The sequence below is a fragment of the Talaromyces proteolyticus genome (assembly GCF_021365285.1).
Source record: "Talaromyces proteolyticus strain PMI_201 chromosome Unknown BGW36scaffold_3, whole genome shotgun sequence".
In the NCBI taxonomy this organism is placed as follows: Eukaryota; Fungi; Ascomycota; class Eurotiomycetes; order Eurotiales; family Trichocomaceae; genus Talaromyces; species Talaromyces proteolyticus.
In genome coordinates, this window is record NW_025764279.1 from 2,945,777 (window position 1) to 2,970,694 (window position 24,918).

At 46.6% G+C, this 24,918-nt stretch overlaps 11 protein-coding genes across 11 annotated transcripts; 6 read left to right on the forward strand and 5 right to left on the reverse strand.

Moving 5' to 3' along the window:
* Nucleotides 1-42: 42 nt before the first annotated feature.
* Nucleotides 43-2,333, reverse strand: BGW36DRAFT_315525 (putative histone acetyltransferase). The gene is made up of 2 exons (XM_046212548.1): nucleotides 1,827-2,333; nucleotides 43-1,772 (listed from the first exon to the last, which is right to left on the reverse strand). Exons 1-2 carry the CDS (start codon nucleotides 2,122-2,124, stop codon nucleotides 349-351), a joined length of 1,722 nt encoding a protein of 573 aa, XP_046075954.1. The 5' UTR covers nucleotides 2,125-2,333; the 3' UTR covers nucleotides 43-348.
* An 80-nt stretch (nucleotides 2,334-2,413) lies between these two features.
* On the forward strand, nucleotides 2,414-4,238 carry BGW36DRAFT_373133 (putative succinyl-CoA synthetase alpha subunit). Its single transcript, XM_046215553.1, has 7 exons — nucleotides 2,414-2,706; nucleotides 2,769-2,797; nucleotides 2,856-2,982; nucleotides 3,037-3,099; nucleotides 3,165-3,190; nucleotides 3,246-3,328; nucleotides 3,409-4,238. Exons 1-7 carry the CDS (start codon nucleotides 2,543-2,545, stop codon nucleotides 3,907-3,909), a joined length of 993 nt encoding a protein of 330 aa, XP_046075955.1. The 5' UTR covers nucleotides 2,414-2,542; the 3' UTR covers nucleotides 3,910-4,238.
* A 612-nt stretch (nucleotides 4,239-4,850) lies between these two features.
* Nucleotides 4,851-7,624, forward strand: BGW36DRAFT_289176 (uncharacterized protein; the record flags this gene model as incomplete). Its single annotated transcript, XM_046210637.1, has 4 exons — nucleotides 4,851-4,896; nucleotides 4,957-5,644; nucleotides 5,704-6,018; nucleotides 6,076-7,624. 4 exons carry the CDS (start codon nucleotides 4,851-4,853, stop codon nucleotides 7,622-7,624), a joined length of 2,598 nt encoding a protein of 865 aa, XP_046075956.1.
* A 658-nt stretch (nucleotides 7,625-8,282) lies between these two features.
* Nucleotides 8,283-11,047, reverse strand: BGW36DRAFT_373140 (uncharacterized protein). Its single transcript, XM_046215554.1, has 4 exons — nucleotides 10,787-11,047; nucleotides 9,546-10,636; nucleotides 8,838-9,485; nucleotides 8,283-8,780 (listed from the first exon to the last, which is right to left on the reverse strand). Exons 1-4 carry the CDS (start codon nucleotides 10,787-10,789, stop codon nucleotides 8,657-8,659), a joined length of 1,866 nt encoding a protein of 621 aa, XP_046075957.1. The 5' UTR covers nucleotides 10,790-11,047; the 3' UTR covers nucleotides 8,283-8,656.
* Nucleotides 11,048-11,120: 73 nt separating this feature from the next.
* BGW36DRAFT_373144 (putative SUMO activating enzyme) lies at nucleotides 11,121-13,153 on the forward strand. Its single transcript, XM_046215555.1, has 4 exons — nucleotides 11,121-11,454; nucleotides 11,511-11,568; nucleotides 11,626-11,797; nucleotides 11,857-13,153. The coding sequence occupies exons 1-4, from the start codon at nucleotides 11,412-11,414 to the stop codon at nucleotides 12,745-12,747; spliced, it is 1,164 nt and encodes a 387-aa protein (XP_046075958.1). The 5' UTR covers nucleotides 11,121-11,411; the 3' UTR covers nucleotides 12,748-13,153.
* BGW36DRAFT_373147 (putative integral membrane protein) lies at nucleotides 13,136-15,306 on the reverse strand. The gene is made up of 5 exons (XM_046215556.1): nucleotides 14,993-15,306; nucleotides 14,848-14,925; nucleotides 13,944-14,786; nucleotides 13,761-13,890; nucleotides 13,136-13,701 (listed from the first exon to the last, which is right to left on the reverse strand). Exons 1-5 carry the CDS (start codon nucleotides 15,107-15,109, stop codon nucleotides 13,415-13,417), a joined length of 1,455 nt encoding a protein of 484 aa, XP_046075959.1. The 5' UTR covers nucleotides 15,110-15,306; the 3' UTR covers nucleotides 13,136-13,414.
* A 117-nt stretch (nucleotides 15,307-15,423) lies between these two features.
* On the forward strand, nucleotides 15,424-16,129 carry BGW36DRAFT_373150 (putative DNA repair protein Swi5/Sae3). Its single transcript, XM_046215557.1, has 3 exons — nucleotides 15,424-15,615; nucleotides 15,692-15,777; nucleotides 15,845-16,129. Exons 1-3 carry the CDS (start codon nucleotides 15,523-15,525, stop codon nucleotides 16,008-16,010), a joined length of 345 nt encoding a protein of 114 aa, XP_046075960.1. The 5' UTR covers nucleotides 15,424-15,522; the 3' UTR covers nucleotides 16,011-16,129.
* Nucleotides 16,130-16,423: 294 nt separating this feature from the next.
* BGW36DRAFT_289625 (ABC multidrug transporter Mdr1) lies at nucleotides 16,424-20,605 on the reverse strand (the record flags this gene model as incomplete). The annotated part of the gene is made up of 3 exons (XM_046210684.1): nucleotides 16,424-16,781; nucleotides 16,834-20,156; nucleotides 20,213-20,605. 3 exons carry the CDS (start codon nucleotides 20,603-20,605, stop codon nucleotides 16,424-16,426), a joined length of 4,074 nt encoding a protein of 1,357 aa, XP_046075961.1.
* Nucleotides 20,606-21,586: 981 nt separating this feature from the next.
* On the forward strand, nucleotides 21,587-23,338 carry BGW36DRAFT_373154 (uncharacterized protein). Its single transcript, XM_046215558.1, has 3 exons — nucleotides 21,587-21,837; nucleotides 21,895-22,339; nucleotides 22,458-23,338. The coding sequence occupies exons 2-3, from the start codon at nucleotides 22,022-22,024 to the stop codon at nucleotides 22,560-22,562; spliced, it is 423 nt and encodes a 140-aa protein (XP_046076029.1). The 5' UTR covers nucleotides 21,587-21,837; nucleotides 21,895-22,021; the 3' UTR covers nucleotides 22,563-23,338.
* BGW36DRAFT_373155 (uncharacterized protein) lies at nucleotides 22,317-23,338 on the forward strand. The gene is made up of 2 exons (XM_046215559.1): nucleotides 22,317-22,558; nucleotides 22,741-23,338. Exons 1-2 carry the CDS (start codon nucleotides 22,369-22,371, stop codon nucleotides 22,887-22,889), a joined length of 339 nt encoding a protein of 112 aa, XP_046075962.1. The 5' UTR covers nucleotides 22,317-22,368; the 3' UTR covers nucleotides 22,890-23,338.
* Nucleotides 23,339-23,716: 378 nt separating this feature from the next.
* Nucleotides 23,717-24,327, reverse strand: BGW36DRAFT_424856 (SconCp; the record flags this gene model as incomplete). Its single annotated transcript, XM_046220027.1, has 3 exons — nucleotides 23,717-23,890; nucleotides 23,945-24,204; nucleotides 24,270-24,327. 3 exons carry the CDS (start codon nucleotides 24,325-24,327, stop codon nucleotides 23,717-23,719), a joined length of 492 nt encoding a protein of 163 aa, XP_046075963.1.
* Between the last annotated feature and the right edge of the window lie 591 nt (nucleotides 24,328-24,918).

Below are 24,918 nucleotides of genomic sequence, written 5' to 3' on the forward strand. Positions count from 1 at the left end.
CTTGAAATCTATTCAGTGGGTTTGGATTTTTTGATATATTTGGAACGATATATTTGTGTTAATTGGGCTAAATTTGTAAGGAACATAGTAACCTCTGATAAATATATCAATTGCTATGCGGTTTCGAACTCGGCGGATATATATATATTTCGAATATATTTATGATACTTAACCAATTAAATGTTTCTTTATACAGTGAATCACCATTTACCATCAAATACAAACAAAAAAGCCCTCATTGAAACACCTATCGACGCCTCATCGTCAACGCCGCCAATGCAAAGTACGTGAATCCATATGCATGATCAGCTGGGTATTCGCCATCATATATTCGGGCCCGATCATTCATTATTCATCGTCACCAAAAGGCTCTAGCCTTTTGGACATATACGGACCATCGAGGCTGTACCCCAGACGTCCATAATAACTTCGGACACCAACGCCAGAAATGACACTGATCTTCTGGCTCCCATGCTCTTCTCTGGCGATACGTTCGGCTTCTTCCATCAAAAGTGTTCCGAACCCGCGATGCTGAAATTTACGAGCGTCTCGACCATGTAATGGAACGGCAGAACCGTACACATGAAGCTCTCGAACAAGACTGGTTTGTTGCCCAGTGAGTTCAGGGCGGAACGTATGAGTTGAGCTACACTTGCGCAAGCGCAAGAGGCCAATTAGGATATCCTGCTTGGGATCTTCGTATGCCAGGAAAGTCTCCCAGCCTCCGTTGGCGGTATAATCGCGTCGCACCAACTCAATCTGAGAAGGTCGGATCTTGTTTTTCACTTCGTTAATTCCAACCTCTCGCGTTCGTACATCACGACATGTAGTGCCGAAGTCCTTCATTCGGCTCAGAGCAAGTTCACGAAGGTTTCCGTTCTCAACACCGGAAGTGACCAGCGGCATGGGAATATCGCGTTGCACTCGATAGATACGAGTCCAAGGTGGCACTAAAGCTAAGATCCTCGCAACTATGTCAATGAGCGCATTTGGCGTGTAATTCTTGTATCGTCCTGTCCTCCATAACTCATAAAGACCGGTACCACGAATGACAAGCGTGGGATAAATCTTCAAACCATCTGTGCGGAAAGCTGGGTTTTCGAAATACTCCCGAAACTGATCAATATCACGCTCCATCCCGACGTTCGGCAAGTCAGGCATCATGTGGCTGACCACCTTGAACCCAGCATCCTTGGCCAGTTTGAATGTTTCTGCAACAGCTGCGACCGTGTGTCCTCGGTTTGTATCTCTAGCAACATCTTCATACAGACTCTGCACTCCAATCTCCAATCTCGTACACCCGTAACGCAGCATACTGCTGAGATGTGTATCCAGACAATAGTCGGGACGAGTCTCGATTGTAATACCTACGCATTTTATATTGCTCATTTCACCAGCCTGCACGGCCTCGTCAACGTTATCCGTTTGATATCCGCTGAGCGCGTTGTGGAGTTGTGATATGAAGGTATCCCTGTAGTCCTCTGGAAGGGACATGAATGTGCCACCCATGATGATATATTCCACCTTGTCGACACTGTGTCCGAGGGATTTCAGCTGGTCAACACGGCCTCGGGCTTGCTCGAAAGGATCGTATCGCGCACGGATGGCTCTCATCGATGTCGGTTCGTAACCAGTGTATGACTGCGTTGAGTATTCGAAATCCGAATCTGGACCCCCTGGGCAATACACACAGATGTTTCCCGTATAGGCGATGTGTGGGCAACGGTGAGGCTTGCACATGACGGCAACGACAGCGATTCCAGAAGACGTGCCTAAACATAAGTTTGTCAGAACCACAACTTCCGAACAGGTTGAATTGAACTTACGAATTGGCTTTGCAATCAGTTTAGGAAGGATATATTTCTTGTAATGTTCAGGGACAGCAGCAATGATAGCAGTGAGCGGAGGCTGCGCTTGCAGCGAATGCTTCTTCGCTATTTGACCCCGCAGCTTGTTTAAATTGAGGTCTCTCTTGGGTTTGGTAGGGTCTCGCTGAGACTCGTACTCTTGGATGAGAACATTCGCAACATCAGAGCACGCGCGCATAAACCGTTCGTTTTCTGGGGGCAGTTTGGACTTTTTTGCCAGCGTCTCTGGCCGCATCGTCATGGTGGCTGTTGCCATATTGAATCAAAAAAAGTCGGTTTCTCTCTAACCGGGTTGTGGGATTGGCGCAGTTGAGGATCAAGCTATGTATAGGGGGAGTCAGAGCAAATAAAATAAATAAGACAAAGACTTCTCTTCCTTATCGACGAGCAGTGGAAGCTAGATAAGTGAGGATAACAATGCGGTGGTGGTCCGGCAAAAAAATGGCGACGAAGGCGGGACGAATTGACTGGTCGGCTCGGGAGTGACCGTCTAAGGCCGGAAGCGCGGTAATAAGCTGCTGCTCCCGTGGCGCTTCGGGAGCCAGCGCAAAAAGTCTCAGGACGTTACCACGCTTCCAGACCTTGGATCTTGCTCTTCTGGCCAACCACCTCGTTCTCTGCTTCCTTTACTTTCCCACCACACTTCTTTCCTTTAGGTACCGGTGATCGCAGCCATGCAGGCCTTTCGCCGCAACACTCTTTCTGCTTTGCAGAATGCTTCCAAGCAGCGCCGGACATACGTTGGTGCCAGCTCAGCATATGCGTCGACTGCCAAGAACCTGCGTATCAACTCCGACACTCGTGTTATCTTCCAGGGCTTTACTGGCAAACAGGGAACGTAAGTATCTCATCGCTCATCTTCTGCTTGGACTGCTACTGACATGTATGTGTGGCGATCAGTTTCCACGCAGAGCAGGCCATCGCCTACGGTAACCAGACCGCGATATCATCTAGATTTTGTTGAACCAATTGCTCATACATTGCTAGGCACGAATGTTGTCGGTGGGACAAACCCTAAGAAGGCTGGAACTACGCATCTGGACAAGCCTGTCTTTGCAACCGTCAGTGATGCAGTGAAGGAGACCGGTGCTACCGCGTCAGCCATCTTCGTCCCGTACGTTGGAGATATTGGAGATATGAGCGATTGATTGTGCTTACTGGATAATAGCCCTCCATTGGCCGCCGCGGGTATCGAAGAAGCCATTGCAGCCGAGATTCCTCTCGTTGTTTGGTTCGTTATCCCATCCCTTCCGCATTTATGGACGCTGTTCTTCTTGAATCTAACAAGCTTGATAGCATCACCGAGGGTATTCCCCAGCATGGTATGGAAAGTCTAAGCTATTTTGATGAATGATTACCTGATAACCATTTCTCTAGACATGGTTCGCATTACAGACATTTTGAAGACCCAGAACAAAACTCGATTGGTTGGACCTAACTGCCCTGGTATTATTGCTCCGGTAAGTCTTCATAGTGGCTTGATCACGACATTGTAGTAAGGCGAATCTATGGTGGCTATGACTAATCCGACATATCACAGGGCCAATGCAAAATTGGTATCATGCCTGGTTTCATCCACAAACGAGGCCGCATTGGTATCGTTTCTCGCTCTGGAACGCTCACATACGAAGCTGTGAACCAAACAACCCAGGCCGGTCTGGGTCAATCCCTTGTTGTTGGTATTGGTGGTGACCCATTCTCAGGCACCAACTTCATTGACTGCCTTAAGATCTTCCTCGAAGACGAGGAGACTGACGGTATCATCATGATCGGTGAAATCGGCGGTAGCGCCGAAGAGGATGCTGCTGAATTCTTGAAGAGCGAGAACAAGAAGAACAAGCCAGCTGTCAGCTTCATTGCTGGCATCAGTGCTCCACCTGGTCGACGAATGGGTCACGCTGGCGCCATCGTCAGTGGTGGTAAGGGCGGTGCTGACTCTAAGATCTCTGCTCTTGAGGCTGCTGGTGTTATCGTCGAGAGAAGCCCTGCTTCTCTTGGCAAGACCCTTCTCGGAGAATTCGTCAAGCGTGATCTCGTTTAAGGACGAGATGTGGTGCGATAAGCGATGTGCTGAGTTGACTTGGTCACAAGCTTGACGTTGCAGACTTAATATTTTTTATTGGAACTTGCCACTGTCCCTGTGATTCAATATCTGTGTTCTATTTGAAGAGTGGGGCATAATTCGTTTCGTGTATACTGTCATATTCCCAATAGAAGTGCTTTGCTTACATGTTAACACCGTGTCTGACGAACCTCCAAGTAGTCATATACATTTTATAAAGGCTGTAAGCGCTAGCCTGTTGCCATGCCCTTGATTTCATTATGATTAGACTAACTCTAGTAAAATTAATTCAAAATTTTCATTGACAATTAGAGCCTGGAATAGTTGTACTAGATGCGAAAATGCATGCGCTTCCCCAAGAGCTGCCCTTTCCACCTCCTGTATAGTCAGCATGTGTCGAAATATGGCGATTCTTATAGTAGAAACTTCCCCTATTGACACCCTTAAATTTTGACAATCCTGTCAATTACTGTCAGCTTAACGAGCACTCAAGAGACGTACATTGTTGTCGCGAGCAGTGCGCCTTCTGATTGGCCGCAGCTGGAATTTGGGGCTGCCCCACACGTGACCGCCAGCCACAGCAAACAGTGCCAAACACAACAATAGGGCTTATTCGGTTGTCTGAGTGACGGGCAATTCTGTTTATCCTCCCTGCTCCTCAATACCTCGAACGCCTGCACGCGGCCGCACGGCGACGACAACCCTCTAAACCCGGCTTAATCGAGTGGAAATCGCTGCTTGAGGCCCTTTACCTTGTTTTACTTGTCGTCTGGGTTCGTAGTCATCGTATTGTGCACCGTTGATGCGACCGGTCGAAGCGTTGATGAGGCGTGACAACAAACACACCTGATATAGTCGCCTTCTCTACTCGCGCCTACCGCGCAAGTAATCTCATATCTTGTGTGCTTTTACATAGTGATATGCCTCCTGATATTGGCGAGGGCTGGGAGTCTCATTTCTCTATGAGTGAGAGACCACTTGTTTACCTTGCGTGTTTATGTGTTGTTTGCTAACCGCCACTACTAGACCGAGTGCACTCTCAAGGTTCAAGCGTCATGTCGCATACTCAACCACACAGCCGTCCAGGCACGGCTGATCCATTGCGGTCTCGATCAAATACTGCGGTGTCGAAGGGCCCTCGTCGCCCACGTTCCAGAGGGTCCACCGCTAGCATTCATTCTAGCACGACACAACAAACCCAAGAGCACATGGGCGATAACTTTTCTCCCTTTATAGCACCTCAAACCGGCCCAGGTAACAACATGTTCAATTCGAACCCTGAAGATATGATCATGCGCTTCGGTCAGCAGCTGGCTCATTCAAATAGTGGAGGATCCCTTGAGGTGGCTATGCATGATACTCATGGCAATGTGATGCCCCGACCAGAGGACTATCATGGACTCCCAAATTCAGTACCCGAAATGGTTCCTCATGGTCTTCACAATTTACCGGTCAATCATTATGGTCACCTTTATGACACTAGTGCACTCGACACTCAAATGTCAGAGCGAACAGGCGACGAAAATGAGAATTCAGAGGCCGGTTCTCGGAAGAAGCGAGGATCTACATCAACCGTAGCTAATGACAACGAATTGAGGAAGCTGTTGCGTCAGTATGAGGGCTTCACATTGAAGCAAATGGCTGCTGAAGTCCAAAAGCACGAGGGTGCTGGGGGTAAGTCGGAAAAGGTGAAACAGGTCTTTGCTATGGTGTGGTAAGTTTACAGGTCTTGATTATTTTGGCACCGTTCTTGCAACTCATATCATGTTATAGGTTGAAGGAAAACTGCAGAAAAAATAGTGGATCTGTTCGACGAGATCGTGTTTACTGTTGTTACGCAGAAAGATGCGGAAGTGAACATGTTTCCGTTTTGAATCCAGCTTCTTTTGGAAAGCTTGTTCGAATCATTTTCCCTAACGTTCAGACTCGTCGATTGGGCGTTAGAGGTGAATCAAAATATCACTACGTTGATCTCACAGTCATCGAGGAAAAGCAGCAACCTATTGCTAGCCAGAATCCTCAATATCAATCCTTGAATGGGCAGATTAATAGAGATGGAAGCTTAGACTCTTCAATACGGCCGCGCAGGTATTCAATTTCCGTAATCAAAAAAATTCTTTGCATCATTACTGACTACGGTACCAGTGTTAGTATCTCTCAGCCGCCGGCTGATACAGCCGTGTTTCCATCTCCTACCACTTCTTTTACACCCAAGTTCTTGGTAGTTCCAACTAGCGCAGGATGCATCTGTGATTCAGAGGCTCAATCCAAAGCTGATGCGATTATCACACTCGAAAATGTTGCTAAACAGAGCGGACGAATGATGCACCAAATGCTTTCATTTCCATCCTCTACTACACCGCCTGTCGACAACGAGTCCTTACGATTACCCGATATTGCCTCTTATCTCCCCGCAAACGCAGACTCAAAAGTTGCAGATGCGCTGGCTGCACTGTATCGAACTCATTGCATTTCGGTCATCGATAGTTTTCGGTTTTGCAAAGAACGCAACCTATTTCGATACTTTTCTGCATTCCACGGCACGTTGACTGTTCCTGTACAGAAACTCCTCATCCATCCCAACCTTGCTCCTTGGATTAAGGAATGTGACTGGTTGATGTATCAAAAAATGATAGAATTCCTTGCTCCTTTGACTACCCAGGTTGTGCCACAGCCAGTGCTCGACGCGTTTGGCTCTATTTCACGACGTCTCGCAAATCACATCTCTGACACTTTCAAATCTCAACCCGTCCATGTATCACTGGCGAGGTTAGCTCCAGCACATGTTTTTTGCAATCTTCTCAAACATATGCTTGATGTCAACCAGGCTGCCAATGCAGCAGCAGCATGGCTCTGCCATCCAGATAATCGAAATCAGATGTGGCTTGATTTCGCTACCTTTGTGGATCCCAAAGAAATGATCCTGAAAGCGAACATTCCATTCTGCTCTGAGGATACAACCGAAAAAATATTGAAATACGACGTTCGTGCACTTTTGACACCATTGGACAATCCAACATCCCCTAGCGTCCCATCATCCTATCAACAGGCTGGCGGAGACATGAACACTGAAAAACATGCTGTTCAGTCATCAACTGGTGAAGAGTATAATTTCCCAGACAAATGGATATCGTTCATACTCAACCTATCTTCACTTTTCCCTAACCATCCCGCGCAGTGCGTCGTTGAAAAGGTCGATAGGCTATGGGATTGTGTTCTCCATCGACTAACACTTGCTGGAGCTCAAAGTTTTAGTGCCTGGTGGATTACAAAGGTGTTCTTTCATGAAATGTTGATGTGGCAAGTGGAAAAAGGTGGTTTCATGAAACACACTCCAGGATCACTGCAAATTTCTCTCGAAACATCCGACTCAAAACCTCAACACCATGCTCCAAGGCAAGGAAGCTTCTCAGTCCCAGTCAAGGATGAGTCTTTTTCACTTTCGGAGAACCAGCACACCAACTCTCATTCCAGGATTTCTGGGTCTAGCACCTATGGGCAATCTTTAGAAACGAATCTCGACGCCAGACCCACGAACGAGGTATCAGCATTATCTGAAAGTATGACGAGTCTTCACCCTACACATCATGACGACAGTGCTATTGGTCTGGAAGAGGACTCTATGCTAATGACGGGTAAATACGACATTATGGCGGATGCAACAGATGCTAATGGCGATGTTGTTGTTATTTAAACGGCCATTTATCATAATCCTTTGGTATTTATATGATGAACATACGACCTTATCGTTATACAAAATCATAGTTCGCAACTATACCGGAGTTGGACGATTATTTCACTTTTTTTTGAATATGATATTCTTGTTTTTGGATGTGGGTTTAAGGCGAAAGGGGTTTCGGAAAGCATTGAAAACTTTGTTCTTTTGTCTTATCGGTACAAACCTGTGTGTTTCTACATGAATGATGATGAGGAATGAGCATTATTTTCCAACCACGAGGAATTTTGTTCATTATCGACTCGATTACAAATTTAACTTTGATAGCGGTGGTCAGAATGACAGCCGCTGCCAACACACATCTCCTGGCTGTTTCGAGTTGGGAGGAGACATTCTGATTCTTGTATATATGATATGCATACCTGGATTGTTACACTTTTTTATTTCTTTGGTGATAACATGATTTATTATTCTTTCGAGAACCCCCCATGGCGGACGTTTGGATTTCGATGATGCAGTAATCGATTGATTGATTCTTCTTGGTTTCTTGGCTTCTGTGAACTGCTTGGAGAAGATTGGTCAATGGTGGTGGTTGTTGCTAATTCAGTTTCATGCTTAGCTTTTACTCTACATATTGAATGAGCATTGACGATTCATTTATTGTTATACTGGAGTATTTGGAGACTCTTCCTTTATTATAATCTTCGTAGAACTGTAGAATTGTTTGGTTGACTTTATTTCTTGCCTGACAGATTAACGCTTTCTAAGTGATTGATTGGTACTTTCACAGAGAGTAAATACCACCTATGAAAACCCGACATGTTCAATGGAATTTCATACATTGTACCAGTCTTTAGAAGTACAAAGTGAAAAGGGTTCAGAGGACTCTAAGAATATCCAGTGTATCGAAAATTTCCGTCGTAGTGTTTACCTCGAACTGATACCTCTACTTCTAAGACATCGATTTTGACGGATAGTTTTGGTATAAGTTTGGGTCTAGAGTCTTGCGATGAATGGCCATTTATATGGGTAGTAGAATAGCTAGGTGGCTTATCGAAATTCAAGCGATGGAAAGTATCGAGTTCCTGCGAATCCGTGAACCATTATACTTTCAATATCGATATTCCCTCCGCTACGCGGACTAAACAGCTTTATCAAAATGAAGCGACCGGATCTGTATACGAGTTAGTGAATTGATGAAAGGCATATAGACAAGAGCTGAGACGCATACGGCGGAGGATCAAATTTAATGCTAACCATGCTGTTCTCACGCTTAATGAAGAATTGTGCATGGGGTTTTATGACGTCGGACTCCTGAGATGTAAATTCTCCGAAACTTGCTGTTGGTACAATTCGACTGGGCGTAGCTAAGCGAGTACGGCCAGCGCCATGTTGATTGTGGTGGTCTCGAAAGCGTCGGCGCATCTCAAAACGATCCTGATTGAACACGGACGCCTCATCATCATCGCTCTCGTCTCCTTCTTCCGGGCAGAATAATTCGCCATCCTCTCCAAAATTCATGAGTTCTATTTCGGTTGCTGACGGAAATTCGTCGTTCTCTTGATTATCATTTGGCCCACCATCTGAGTTGTCGTCATGCTCTGTAGTAACTCTGAACTGCGGTTCTGTAGTCTCAGGAGTAGCGAAGGGGTCCTGAGATTCGGTTTGTACGCCGGAATCGCCAACAGAGCTATCCGACCTTTCGATTACTTGAAGGGGAGATCGATATGCGTTCATGTACTCATGTGAAGGCTGGCTGTATTGTCGTCTAGGTCGATGGCATCTTCTGTTTAGAGATTCATAGTGAATTTGATATCGAGCAGTTCGCTCCAAAAGTTCCTCGGAGGTCATAGAAACGAATACCATACCCTCTTGGATCCTGTAATATATGTGAGCATATTGACCAAGTGTTTCAAAACATAACAGGTCAAAAACCTACGCCGCGTCAAAGCCTTTCTTTGGTGCTTTAATGATGATCTTTTTCAGAGAGAAGGGGGTTTCACCACGGTGCTTCAATATCAGATTGCAGTTACTCTTTTTCGTGCAATAGACCGAGGCATCATTCAATAGGACGTTCCCCGGCCACGAGCTATCTCCGTTCTCGTCGTAATATGTTCCCCCATCACAGCTCTCGATTTCCATCTTCAACAACCCTGGAACAACCTGGCCATAATGGCCATAGGTAAAGCCTTTCAGCCCTTCACGGTGATCGTCTGAGTCTAGCTTGCGCCTTTTCGCCCTCCACCGAGTTCCCAGTGAGCCAGGGGACTCTGAACGGGGTGGGGGATCATCCCAACTAGGAGGGTTATGAGGTTCAGGATAGGGTGAAGGTGAAAGGTTAAATAACCTGAGCGGAGATTCTGAACCGGGGAAATGTTCATTGACAAATCTGGTAGCGGCTTCTTCTAGTCCATGAGGCGAGGAAAGCAGGGAAAACTCGCTAGAATCCGAATTATTGTTCCGATTTGTACGACTTTCCCTTGCTCTCGATATAGCAACGGCTTGTTCTAATTCCGGAGGCAGACGAAATGGAGGAAAATCATCAGAGCTCTCATTGTTGGGCCGGTTAGCCCGACTCTCCCTAATACGAGATAAAGCCTCGCCTGGCGTTAACCATCGCAGTCTCAGTTGGTTGTTCAACGAGTCTATCGCCTGTTCCACTCTTTCAGATGATGGGCTGGCATTAGAGGTCCTTTCTCGCTCACGATACAAAACTCGGCGTCGAATATGATCGGCATTCCTTGTTGATGAACTTCCCTGCTGACGATCTTGTTCTGTATTAGCATCGGTCTGACCCTCTTCATAGGCGGATCTATGTCGAACCCGGCTGGGTCGCAACTGCTCGATTTCCTGATTTAGCGTTTCCAACGCACGGGCTGTGGTAATAGAGCCTGACCGCCGACGAGCCCGTTCTGAAAGTAGATTTCGTAGGTTTTGTAGTTGGGACTGCCGACCGGACTGCGACCTTTCGGGGTTTGTATTGCGATGATATTGACGGTCCGAGGCAGGAGGATAATCGTAATTTCCCGACTGGAGGTGAACAGGTTAATACATGTATTGAAGATCCTTCCCCATCGGCTGGCCATAAGGCAGATTCAGGTATATCGGAGTATAATCGAGAGGAAGAGTGTTGGGTGAAGATGGTGATGCATCCCCTTCCAGTATGTGCGAAAAACTTACCATCGTGAATGAAGGGGTAGAACTATGAAGCCAGTGATGGCTGGCTGCACAACGGGCTGGCGTGGGATGGCACCAAAATCAGCAACGTTGAGCTGAGCTTGTGTAACTAAGACGGTCAATATCCTCGACAACAATAATCCGAGACGCCGGCAGGCTTGGGCGTATAAAAGCGTCTACAAAGCGAATCTGCCAGGGAGACCGAGGGAGAAGGAGTGTCGACAACTAAATCATCATAACTAAAGCATTGAGTAGTGGTTGCGGGAGTTTACGTAGGATATATTAGTTAAATAGAGGCAGGCGGTGGAGTGCTCTCTGTCGGACATGCGGCCCCACCGTGCAGCGTCCCCGCCGCAGTAACTCTGTTACAAAGTGCACTTATTATTACTATTACTATTACGATTGCTACTGCTACTGCTATTGCTACTGCTACCACTGCCACTACTCGCGGTTGCATGCTCCATTGGATATTGCATTGCATTGCATTGTGATCGCTGGATAGGCATGCTGTTTATTAATTTACAAGTCCTTCTACTTGATTCTGTGATTCGTTTCCGCCGCTTCCCTCTCGGCTCGTCTCTTTCACGCTGCTCTGGGCCCGGCGTGGTGAGTTCACTGTGACGCCAAAATGAGCAACCTTCAAGAAGACAGTGGCGAGGGCATTAGCGCAGGTAAGTATTCTGCGTGCAGAAACAGCATATCAAAGTCTTCTTACAATACGTCGCAGATGAGATTGCTCTTTATGACCGACAGATTCGTCTTTGGGGTGTAAAGGCGCAAGAGAAGTACAAAATGCGTCAGATACTAGACAGAACCAGTCCATGACTAACCGATCCGCACAGGTTGAGATCTGCCAACATACTGCTAGTCACCTTCAAGGCCTTGGCAAATGAGATCGCAAAGAACCTTGTCCTTGCTGGGGTTGGTTCTCTGACAATTCTTGATCATGAACCTGTCACAGAGATGGATCTGGGGGCTCAGTTCTTTGTGTCCGAGGAAACTATCGGCCAGAATGTGAGATTTTATCAGTATCACCAGGATATAGTGGGATCGAAACACTGACGGCCTAACAGCGAGCACAAGCTGCAGCGCCTCAGGTTCGCGCAATGAACCCCAGAGTTCAGCTTCATATCGACACAGACGACGTGCGAGCCAAGTCTCCCGAGTTTTTCGCAGCTTTCGATGTCACTATAGCAACCGACGTCGACTTCGTCACATACACAAGCATCAATGCAGCTTGTCGAATTGCCAATCGACGCTTCTATGCTGCAGGAATCCACGGGTTTTACGGCTACGCGTTTGCCGATTTGATTTCCCACGACTTTGTCATTGAGCGTGAAAAATCAAATGTGGCATCTCAGCAGCAGGAAACGCTTACTCGCTCCATTGTTGATATCACCACCAAACGGGAAAATGACCGGGTCATCGAATTGGTGACCAAGCGCGAAGTCTACTCCCCCCTCCTTCTTGCTAACAGCTCCCCACTTCCGGAAGAATTCACCCGTGTTGCCCGGAGGAAGAGGCAGGTGACTCCTCTTTTGAGCTGTCTTCGAGCACTATGGGAATTTCAGCGAACATACGACGGCAAATTACCAAGTTTTTCGCGATCTGATCTAGAACTCTTTACTCGACTAGTCAACGAACGACACCGTGAACTCCAACTCGATATCAACATCATTGACTCGGTATTTTTGCGAAGCTTTCTGGAGAACTTGGGCTGCGAACTGAGCCCTGTAGCTGCATTCCTCGGCGGAAATCTAGCACAGGATGTGATCAATGTTCTGAGCGCTCGCGAACAGCCTCTTCAGAACCTCTTGTTGTTTGATGGAGAAAGAAACGTTGCTCCTATTTATCCCCTCCACCCGATTTTCTCACCTCGGATTGAAAACATGGCGGCATCAAACGTGCAAACAGCGCTTCCAGTCATAACTTCGGTCCCGCAAGGCACAGTTGTGGGCCTGTGATTGGTCACACCTTACATATCGTCACGATACTAATGATTTCTCTCACTTCAGATGATTTTCCACCATATACAGAAGATGAATGGAGTAAAGAAGCAGGTACGAAGGAAGGCGGGGATATAGAATTGGCATGGATAGATTGGCGCTCTGGATGGGTCTTGATCAAAAACTTCGGGCTTGGTAGCGGTTTGGGCGGCGCTTTATCTTCTGGTTATTCTCTATTCTGTTCTCTGTAGCAAGAAATCGCATCTAAGAGTTTCGAGACTTGTCGATGAGACCATCAATACCACGAAAATTGGAGTTACTGCTTGTGATTCAGACTCAAATGCTCCATGTCTCATTTAAGGATATACGTAGGAGCAATCTATAGTTTGAATTATGACGACCATGGTCTTGCTAAAGTTTTTCATTTATCTACGAATTCGTTTATGTAAATGTAGCAGTCTTCATTTGACTGAAATCCAAACCTAGAGTATGATAAACTAACTGACGCCAGTCCAAGATTTTCCTGAACGAATAAATGCAAAGATGAAAGAGGAAATCTTCAAATGATATTGAAATATTAGATGAACGTTCCTAGGATGTGAGCATGGCATAGAGCAATAGAAATTTAGTCGGGTATCCTTTGTTTCCGTTGACAAGTATTTAATTTAAATTGTGTAGTAGTCCTTCACTTGGGGTTGACGAGAGTGTCCTCGTCATCATCGCCTTCCTTGTGGCCATGATATTCGTCATCGGAGATGAGGCCCTGCAATTCGAAGGCCTCTGCGTCGTGTACTTGTTCGGCTTCTGAGCGGGAACGGGTATAGCCGTTCGGTTGCAAAGTACCATTGGCTTCGGTATATGATGAGGTGGAATCAGTACGGCGCGTTTTTGGAAGTTGCTGGTTTTTCCTATTAAACTGCGCCGATTCGGGGAATGCATGGACAGCATATAGATGTAGGAGAATGTTGACAACTAGTCGTTTTATTAGTATATGGCGAATGATCGCAGCGGAGGTTTGCGGCGAAACTTACAAAGGAATAGAATGAACGCGACACTATACAGGATTAAAATGTATGATACATGGGTGACGCCAGCATCGCTGAGGAGTTGCATTTGCTCCTCTGTGGCACCCATGAAGAGGAAACCCGAAGCATAAAGAAGCTATAGTATTCGTTAATAGAGATGTCGTAATGGTAAGAGTAGTAACAACTCACGAATGGTGGTAAGTATTGGAAGCTGTGAGGGTCTGAGCCATCAAGGCTAAAGGTGCTCTGATCTCTGAGCACGAAGGAAATCTCAATGATTCTCGTTAACCCGGCAGCCATCAATGTGTATCCGAACATGGTGTGGACCATGGTACTGAGAGGTAGATTCTGTGGGTGAGCTGACATTCCATATCCTGTCAACAGAATAACGATAGCCGGAATTAGGTTGCGCTTTGGTCGTCCATTTCTTTTACGACTCAACCACATGCCAAGCAGTCCAGCACACCACCAGACAATGCCCATAGTGGTGTGCTGCAAATCATTATGTACCCAGGGACCACCCCATCGGTGTTCGGTAAAGGTGTTAACGCAGCCCCAAGCCGCGATGATAAGGGAATCGAAGAATTCCTGGCTTCGACCGGTGTGACGCAGCCAGAACTGACCAACGAGGAGCAAAATGGTCATCACAATACCATAGGCAATGAAGGCACTTCCCATGATAAAATGCGCAAGACATTGACCGAGGTGGTCGTCGCGGCAAAATCCCAGCGCGGTGATTCCACCGAACAACATTTGCACCCAGCTGACGACAGGCATTGCCTTGCCTAAGACACCGTGCCCAAGGACCATGTACCGACGAATACGGCCATTGATACCCTTCTCGAGATGGAGTTTCAAATAGACACCTAGCACCACTTGAATGATGAGTAGGAGCATGAGGGAATTTGCAAACGAGGCATGGACATTTTTAGCGAATTGGCGACCTTTATGCGCATGACCCATGAAATATGCGACGACAGCTAAGATGGTACCGACGACTTGCACGGGGACGTGCCAGCGAGACCGAATAATCTAGGAGCACAATATTCATCAGTATAGTTTGCGTAATCAAAAAAAAAACTGGATGGCTTACACCAAGAACCATGCCAAACGGGAAAATGATACCAAATGCTACCCCCATAATAATCATATGCAGCCATAATGTCGAGTCCTAGTTTCAGTCCTTCAGTTAGAAAGGGCCCATGAATATTTCACCTATATACACGGGATGTACTGACAATTGGATCTCCAGATATGGCCTCGCCTTCCGGCACAGCCTCATGGCCTCCATGGGCGGAGACCTGGATAGCCAGAAAAGTCGCGAGGAAGAATCTCGGGACCGACATGGTCGACATTTTGGTGGTGAGACTACCAAAGAAAAACAAAAGCGCTGCTTGCGAGACCGAGCGGTAAATCGACGTAATTCTCAGGTCAGATCAAGGAACTCATATCAAATTGTATCATGAGTACAACGGCAGCGGCTCGGCGCTGATGACAGGTGGATGTAGGGTAGGACGAAAGTGATTTATGGACTAGGTATGGCCGAGGGGTGGAGGAACTTATGACTGGCACTTACTGGAAGCGGAACCGCGCGGCCTCTAGCCTCCGTCGGTCGCCGCTAGTCTAGACTGGGCGATTTGATGCGCTTTCCGGTTCTGTCAATAGTCAAAAGCTGCCATGATGCAACTATCCGAATAAACTGTGGCTCGTCAGGCCATAGCTCTTTGCATATCTTGTCAGATCCAAGAGTCAGCATTGATGCTGCGACATGTCTGGACATCAAACAAAGGGGGATAAACCCGACTGCCGTGACTCGCAGCCCCTGCAATTGGCACATCAAGCCCAGCTTGACAAGAGACAAGTAGGCTGTCTGGGATTCGGCATGGTTTGCATAATCTAACCTGCTAACCACCGCCGCTGTCGGTGACAAGCTTAAGACTATATTACGTGCGTCGATCTCAAAGCTGGAGCAGCAAATCCAGGAGACAGAGACTCAGCTCCAAGAAGTGACTTCAAAACTAAGGTCTTCATCCATCACACATATATCATTGACTAGCTGTATTCTGGGATCCTAATCTGCTATGTTTTAGATCCCCTGAAAAAGCCTCTCAGACAGTTCGAGACCATATCCACTTGCTCCATGCGTACAATGAAATCCGAGACATTGGCCAGGGTCTACTAGGTTTGATTGCAGAGGCACGCGGAGCCCGGCATATAGATATTCAGAACGAGTTTGGTGTTACAACAGAAGACTGAGAGAGTTATGTCATGCAGTTACCGTAGAATGCTGAGAACGAATGGAGGAGAGAAGGCGGTTTTATTTGACTTTATCTTCAGCTAAACACACTCAAAATACGATGTTTCCTTGACAGAATAAAAGTAAAATAATTTCTCATAACATACCTCCCCAATCTGGATATTGTAGTGTAAAACGAGGAAAGGGGATTATTAAGTGTAACAATGCTCACACAACCCCCTAGTATAAATACGTGCTCAACATGATATGCGCTTTTCATAGAATGGAAGAGCAAAGTTCATAAAATATGTACATGGAAGCGAAGTATCGCACTTGGAGAGAAGATTAGCTGTTTTGGAGAGCGACGAATATGTATACATGAAATATGACATGAACTACAGCACGGGTAAAGGAAATGAGCAAGGACGATTGATCAGTGAGTTTTTCCTAGGCTTTGTAGGTTCACCAGTTCATAATAACGGCCCTTGTTGCGAAGGAGATCCTGATGGTTTCCGCTTTCCACGATTTTGCCTTGATCGAACACATAGATAATGTCGGCCTTTTGAATGGTACTGAGTCGATGAGCGACCGCAATAGTTGTCCGGCCACGAGCGGCGGCATCTAGTGCAGCTTGAACCACCTTCTCAGATTCAGAGTCAAGAGCTGAGGTGGCTTCATCTAATAGTAGGATCTTGGGGTCACGAAGCAATGCGCGAGCAATGGCAACGCGTTGCTTCTGTCCACCAGAAAGCATGCCGCCTTTGCTGCCAACCACTGTATCAAATCCATCCCTGGGGTGGAGCGTTAGTGATGAAATAGGCTTGATAATGATAGGACACTTACGGGAGAGACAGAATAAAGTCGTAGATGTTAGCGTTCTTGCAGGCGCCGATGATTGCCTCTTCAGAAACATCGATCTCATTCGTACCCAGAAGAATATTGTCACGGATGGTGCCTTGATAGAGCGTCGGTTCTTGGCTCACTAGAGCCAAGTGACTCCGGTAAGAGTTGACATTTAAACTCGAGATATCCTTGCCATCTATGTAGACTCCTCCTGACAAAGGATCATAAAATCGCTCCAGAAGGGCAATAGTTGTACTCTTGCCACACCCACTTGCACCGACAAGGGCAACATATTGGCCCGGCTTGACGGTCAAATCAAGTCCACGAAGGACAGGCTGTTCGGGGCGTGTTGGGTACCTAAAATGGACATCGCGGAATTCAATAGTACCCTCAGCATGGTCAAGTTTCTCGCCATCCTGGGACCATACATCGATAGCTGGTATGCGATCAAACAACTTCTTGAACTCGGAGGCAGCATTCTTTGCTTTTCCCATATCAGGGGCGAAAGAGAAAACAGTACCCGCAGACTGTGCTCCAAAAATAACTTCGGAGAAGCAAACAAAAAATTGGAACAGTGTATACTGGTGCTTGCCAAGGAGTTCTCCACCATACCAGAACCCTAGAGCCATGCAGAAGAAAGATACACCTTGTGAAGCAGCATACAGTAAGGAAGATCGGAGAACCGAAACAAGGCTCTTACGCGCCTGTGCTGCTAACTGACCATGATAGATGCGCAGGACGTCTTCTTCCCTAGTTAAAGAAGCGACAGTGCGAATAGCAGAGGTTGCTTCGCACGCATAGCTAGCCGAGGCCTCATAGGCCTTCTTTGACCTCGATTGAAATTGAGCTAGCATCCAGAAGCGATAGAAACCGCAGGCTAGCAAAACTGGAACAACAGAAATACAGACAAGTGCCAATTTCCATCCGATAGCGAGTGAAATAGTCAACGATGCAATTAAAGTTGTTGATACCATGAGAATTGTCCCGAGGGTAACTCCACTAATTCCGGATAAATGTTTCGTTTCAGTTGAGAGGAATGAAGTCAAAGCACCCGTGGTATTTTCATCCCGATCGAAGAAACTAATATCCTGGCGCAGCATGGCTCTGAAAGCCTGGAGCCGTGCTCGACGAACTAGTTTCTCGGAGCTGAAAGCGAAAGCAGCTCCTTGGGTAGAGTGCACAAGCAGCTGAACGAGGCCAAGCATGAGGAACATAAGAGACCAAAAATTGGCATCGTGTCTCAATTTAGCAAATTCACTTTCAGGTAAGGCCAAAGTAGTGATAGCTTTCGAAAAGATGACTGCTTGTGTGGGCTGACCGCCTCCGGAGATAACAGCGAAGACAAGACCAGTAAGCATATAGAGGAGTTCAGGTCGATTGAAGGAGAATATGAACTTGATCAACGTAAACAGTGAGTAATGATGCTCCTTTTCAGCGCCCCTTTTTCCGAGGGCAATACTGGAGATCGATTTCTTAGTGCTTTGTCTGTCGAGAAAGTCGGGAGACTTCTCATCAATTGCACGCCCGCTACCGGTACTCTTAGAAGTCAGGGTACGAGACATTTTGACCCGAGAAATGGTTTGCTGAAGCTCGTTTTCATTTTCCATATCGTCCAAGTCCACATCCTTAGCTGAGAGTGCATCCTTCTCCTCGTTGATACGTTGCGCTTCAACCAACTTGTGGTAGGCACCATTGCTGTCCAATAATTCGTCATGAGTTCCTTGTTCCTCAATTTTACCATTCACCAATACCACAATATTATGAGCACCCTTTATAGTAGATAGTCGATGTGCGATTACAATGGTGGTACGACCTTCTGCAGCCTTATCTAGAGCAGCTTGGACCACGCCCTCGGATTTGGTGTCCAGGGCAGATGTTGCTTCGTCCAGTAACAGAATCTTGGGGTCGCTAACAACAGCACGAGCAATTGCAATACGCTGCTTCTGACCACCTGAAAGTAAGAATCCACGTTCACCTACATGAGTGTCCAAGCCTTCAGGCAAAGCGGTAACAAATTCAAGAGCATTAGCCATCTCTAGAGCCTGTCGAATCCGTTCTTGGACCTTTTCGTCCCCTTCGTTGATAAATGGGGTACCGATGAGACCAAATCGGACGTTTTCGTAAATTGTCGTGGCAAAGAGGATAGGTTCCTGACTGACAAGTGAAACCTGCTGGCGCAACCATCGCAAATTGAGTGATTGAATGTTATGCCCATCTAAGAAGACACCTCCACGGACTGGGTTGTAGAAGCGCTCGACTAATCCGATGACCGTGCTTTTTCCAGAGCCTGAAGGGCCGACTAAAGCTGTAGTCTTGCCGGCAGGAATCAGCAGGCTAACGTCATCCATCACTGGGACATCTGGGCGTGATGGATACCTGTGCTTAATATTGCGCAGTTCAATGGTACCTTTTAATCCGTCGATGATTTCGCCCTCATCAGATGTAGGGTCAAGAGGAGACTTGCGATCGATGGTGCTGTAGATTTTCGCCGCGGCAGCGACAGCACTGGTAAATGCTTGACCGTTTGGCGCTACATTCCCTAAGCTGAATGATCCGATCAGAATAGACATGAGCACCGTTATGACTTGACCGACAACAACTTCGTGGTCAACGAGGAATCGAGATCCCATCCAAAAGCCTAATCCGTAATTCAGGAACATAACACCAAACATACCACCGATCATCAACGCAAGAATCAACTGCAGTCTTACCCCCCATTTTTCAGCCTCTCTAAGATGGACATCGTATTGTTGAGCCAGCCTTTCCTGGTTACCAAACGCGGTAGCAGTCCGGATAGAGCTGAGGACTTCCTCAGCGACACTTCCTCCAACAGCATAACTTTGGAGCGACTGTTTATTAAACTTGACGATGAAACGCGAGCCACCGCCCATGATCAAAACCAGGCAGACGATGGTTGAGGAGCAAATAAGAGCCAATTTCCAGTACTTGATGTAGGCGATGATAAATGCAGTGATAAAAGTTGCGGTTGCAGTCAGAGTAAGCCCCACCTTTTCAGAGATACCATCTTGGATGAGATTTGTATCGGCAGTAATACGAGTGGTAATCTCGCCAGCACCTAAATTGTCGAAGTAGGCAATATTCTGTCTCAGAATGGCTTCCAAATAAGCCTCACGAATCTTTTGGGTGACGTGTTCTCCGGTATAGATGAAACCGACGGTGGAAACGTAGATGGTCGCGAATTCGGCGATACCAATATAAATGAAATACAGCACATTTTTGACTAGCTCCGAGTGGAAATTATCATAGGAGATGGTGTCTAGGAAGATTCCTTGGAAGGCATTTGTTAATTGGCCGAAGAGGATCTAGATGCGATGGAATTAGCGACAAAGTGTATGTATGGGGAGACCTTTTCACATACTGTAAATAGAGGGAGGGCAGCGCCTCCAGCAATGGCACAAATGGCACTGATGAGTAGCACGAGATAATCCCACTTGTCTGCATATCTATACAATGCGAAAAAGCTCACCGAGACCGTCGGAGATTTAAGTTGCTCTTGCAAAATCTTCCTCTCGTCCTCTGGTAACTGTTCGAGAAGAGTGTCAAGCTCGGTTGCAGACGGGGCTGCTGTTGTTTGGGCCTTGTCGTCTTTCTTATCCGCGCCGGTTGAGGTCGAGGCTGAACCAGTCTTCCAGGTCTCTCCCTGATGTTTTTCTGGGTCTTGAGGCGTCGTGACAGATTCAGATGTTGTTGGCTGCAGGGCACCTTCCAGTTTCTCCTCTGTTGGAGGAACTTTTCCAGAAGGTACGGCCATTATTGTGTGCTGCAAAAAGCTTCCGAGCTCAGGGCGATGGTGAGTCGCACTTGCTATTTTGTTGAGCCAAAGACGTAATAGCTAGCTAGCTTGTCCGCCATATAACAGTCGCGCAACCAATACAGTTCAGGATATAATGCCGATAAGTATGGTCATTGTCCGAATACTAGGCAGCGATATCTTGGCTCTGCTCTTCGCTGCTGTCGTCACCTGGTGTGCCTGGAATAAAGCCGCGGGGACTGTGACAACATTTGAAGGCAACAAATAAAAAAGGTTCGGTAAATAAGCAGTACGTCGCCACGTCGAGATCCTACTCGTAATAACTCGTATAATTACCAACCCCGGATGGGAGAAGTTCCGAGATAAGTTATGTATACCTGCTGCCGTGATGTACCCCTAGTTGCACACTGGCAGGCGATTCGCTCCTGCGCCTTGACTGGCGGGGCCGGGTTTTGGGCTACCCGAGGTTACGTAAGCTTTCGTAGAGCTTCGCTGCAAATATCCATGTACGGATTCCGGATACGTACAGCATCATAAATATTTTTGTTGTAGCAGGTTACACAATAATAGACCGTACAAATATTAATATTGAATGCTACGAGTACACAGCTGCACAGTAGCACAGAAGAAAAGTTGCCCGTATGGATTGTTGGACTTCTTACTAGGTTGACTGGTAAATGCATGCTGTCAATCTTGAGGCTTGCGATCTATGGAGTACCTACTCACATACGGCCGTATCATACCGTACTCCGTCTTTCTATGGCAAATAAATCCGCGGCGCTAACCCTAAATTTACTAAGCACTCGCAACCGTTGACTAATACGGTTAGCGGCGGATCTGTTTCATTGTTGTAGTACCGTACGTATTTTAATCGCATTCGCATTCGCATTCGCATTTAACATTTATGCACGACCCCGGTGGGGAAGATAAGACATCCTCGTCGAGCCTCTTCGTTTAACCCTCGCATAGTCATATTATGATTAAATAATGATTGGTGATGGTCGGCAGCGGAACTACGTTATGTATGCCTTAATTATTGGTTCCCCGTAAGCGGTAAACTGCTTGAGTCCAAGACCCCTTGCCGGTGAGTGAGTCATGGACATGGATGTAACTTGATAGCATCAAATGATAAACTGATCTGCCTGTTAGATGCCCGAATAGCTTGCCCCAACAGGAAAGCCGCCAGGCATCCATCACTATGACTAAGCTGCGGTTCTCGTGTTATAAGTTAACTAACTTGATCAGTCCATATCCTCGTATTCGTATCAGGCAAAATGAAGATTGCTTACTAGCAGGCTAAGTCGAAGCAATTTTCATAATTAATTATTCTAAATTCATGATTCGCCACGAGGGGTGAGTCAGTATGATTAATTAACGGTCGGAACTTAATGAGACACCGATTACAAGTTGCTGATAATGAGGAAAAATACCAATACCAAAACTTACAGCAGCTCTGTCGAGAATGCTGTTATTGATGTTCGTAGCAAGTGCAAAGTTATGATTACCAAACACTACAGTATCAAAATATACAGATCTGTCCATAGGTGGAGTCTCCGTCCAGCCAATCCCGCCCGCCCTCAGGTCGAGTGCAAAATCATAGCGCCAAGTATATCACGTGACTATAATGAAGCGAAGCCCTACCCACACAAAATTTACCCGCCCAAAAGGCTCTACAAGCGACCACGACAACTATCAAGTTCAGTTTCTCGAGCACGACAGCCCATCAAGATGCCGGTACGTCGAACTTCTCCCTGCTCTATATAATGAGGCTTCGCAGCATCAATACGCAAATTAATTCGGCGCAAATCAAATCAGAGAATGGCGTGCTAACTTATCTTTTTCTTGAATACAGAGCCAAAAGTCCTTCCGCACCAAGCAAAAGCTTGCCAAAGCCCAGAAGCAGAACCGTCCCATTCCTCAATGGATCCGTCTTAGGACTGGTAACACCATCAGGTAAATTCACCTCGCCTGCGTGCTGTTTGTCGAGCCGGGATAAGTGCTCTATCAAGAAGGACGTGAAACAAGGGATATTCGATAAAAGAAATCACACGAATCTCAGCAGCACTTATTGCAGCCCTCATAAATGCAGCACCATCACTTCAATCCAAACATATGCTAACTGCATTCTTTTCCAGATACAACGCCAAGAGAAGGCACTGGCGCAAGACCCGTCTGGGTATCTAAATTCGTCAATTTTCCTGCAGTATCCTCGGAGCCCTTTTTATCTCGACTAGTTATTGACTCGATCTGTTCGCTTTTTCCTCGCCAGTTCGACTGTCTTTGACCCAAAAAGGTGGCTGATGAAATGATGGGCCCGGTTTTCTATTTGCGTTACACCTATGTCGATTAATGCCGTACCCACGCAATATTTTCTTTCCATCCGGAACCAGCAACGGGTTGATTGGTCATATCAATAAAGTTCTCTTGCGGCAGTTCTCATTTCTTAATGGGTGGCGCAGGTATTAAACAAAATATGAAATGAATTATGGCGTCGAGGGCTCTCTCTGTGTGTGGAGGATGCGTGGACTATCATCCTCGTAAAGGATTCAGACTATAGTAATGAAAACTCTTAGGATGGACCCTTTCTAGTCCTGGTCATGAAATGAAATCATAAACGATGTAATTTGAATTTATACGAGCATTAATACCGGCATATTCTGCGATACAAGCAGATATGTTGTAACCTGACACTTAACAGATGACAACACGGGCTTGTTTTAACGCATATTAGAGAATTTGTACTACGAATACTGGCAAATAAAGCACCACATACTGCAACGCTATCTTGAGAGAACTTGTTATTGGTGAAGTGTTTAAGTAATTTTGGCATCTAACTGGTAGAAGTCGTCCACGACAACGCAATCAGGAAAGACATGACTAGAGGAAACCAGCCCTTAAAGCGATATAATATTGTAAGGAGATAACGCCAGTCATTAATGTTAAAAAAACAAAACAAGCGTACGCATCAACCGCCGATGCCCGCGATAAACCCTCATTTCAACGGTCATTACCAAGATCGGCTGAAGAGCACAGAAGACAATTTTTGTTTATCGGCTAGAAAGAAACACAAATCCCAAGTCAGTACTAGCATATGATGAAGGCATCTGAGACTCACTCTTCGGCCCATTCATTCTCGCGACGAATTTGATCTTCTTCTTCCGGGGTGAAGTCATTCTGGATGTTGAAGGTCTTTCGAATCTCTTCAGGTGACTTGCCCTTGATCATGTTGGCCACAGTTTTGCAGCCAACATCGAGAAGTGGCTTGATGTCGAGGTAGTTGGCAGCCTGTTGTCATATTTAGTGTTTGATTTGCCATGTCTGGTCCGTGGCGGGGCATACCAAGATGATTTCAAAAAGCATTTCCTGATCGACTTGCATGAATTTTTGATCCCACTCGTCGATGTCCGTGGTCTTGCGACGGTTATTTTCGCTTTCGTTCTCGTCGGTGCTGGGAGGGTCGTTCTTGTGATGGACGCACCACTCGATGACCTTGTTGAGAACGGACTCGTTTACGTTAGGGATAGGCACGGCCTCTTCAGTCTTGCCAAGGTCATCGAGAAGATGCTTGATGAGCATAGAGCGCTCGGCGACGACTCGCTCTAAATAGCGATTAGTTACGGCGGCCCAAAGTGTGGTACATGTGATGGAGGGCGTCTCGACTTACCGACTGTGATCTCGACTCCATCTGAGCTTGCGAGTTTGATCACGTCCTCGGAAGACATGTTCGATGTGTTGCACCTGGATGAATAGTTGCAGTGAGAGGTAGAAATGGATGAGTTGTCTGTGTGGTGAAATCTCTCCGCCTTGGATTAGCAATGCAATGTGCGGAAATAGAGGTGTCTTATACCCACCGACAAGGGTCAAGGCAGCAGGGTCCGACAAAAGAGACTGAAGACTGGAGCTTTAGAATACTTTAGAATACTGCGAGCGATGTCGATACTGAGAAATCGGACAGCGACAAAGCCAACATCACCCCCGCGTAGCCGCAGCGACAGGCTGGCACCGCCGCACTCAGCCCAGGCCAATCACCAGGCAGCAGCTTTAGCCATTTTCGGCCCCTCATCGGATCATACCAGCAACACCGTTTGATGCTTTACACCCAGATGACATCTCCATTGTCAATCATATGGTTTGTCCCCCGTTTCCTGTCGGTTTCAGCGTGTTTTTGTTTGGTCCCCGTTCTTATGGCGCAAACACGAATCCATCTTGCAACGTCAAGCGTTTGACAAGCCCATGTTGCCCATTATAATTCTTGCGTGATGATTGTTCCCGATTCCAAAGTATCATATATATGCTGGAGCCTTATTCTGGAA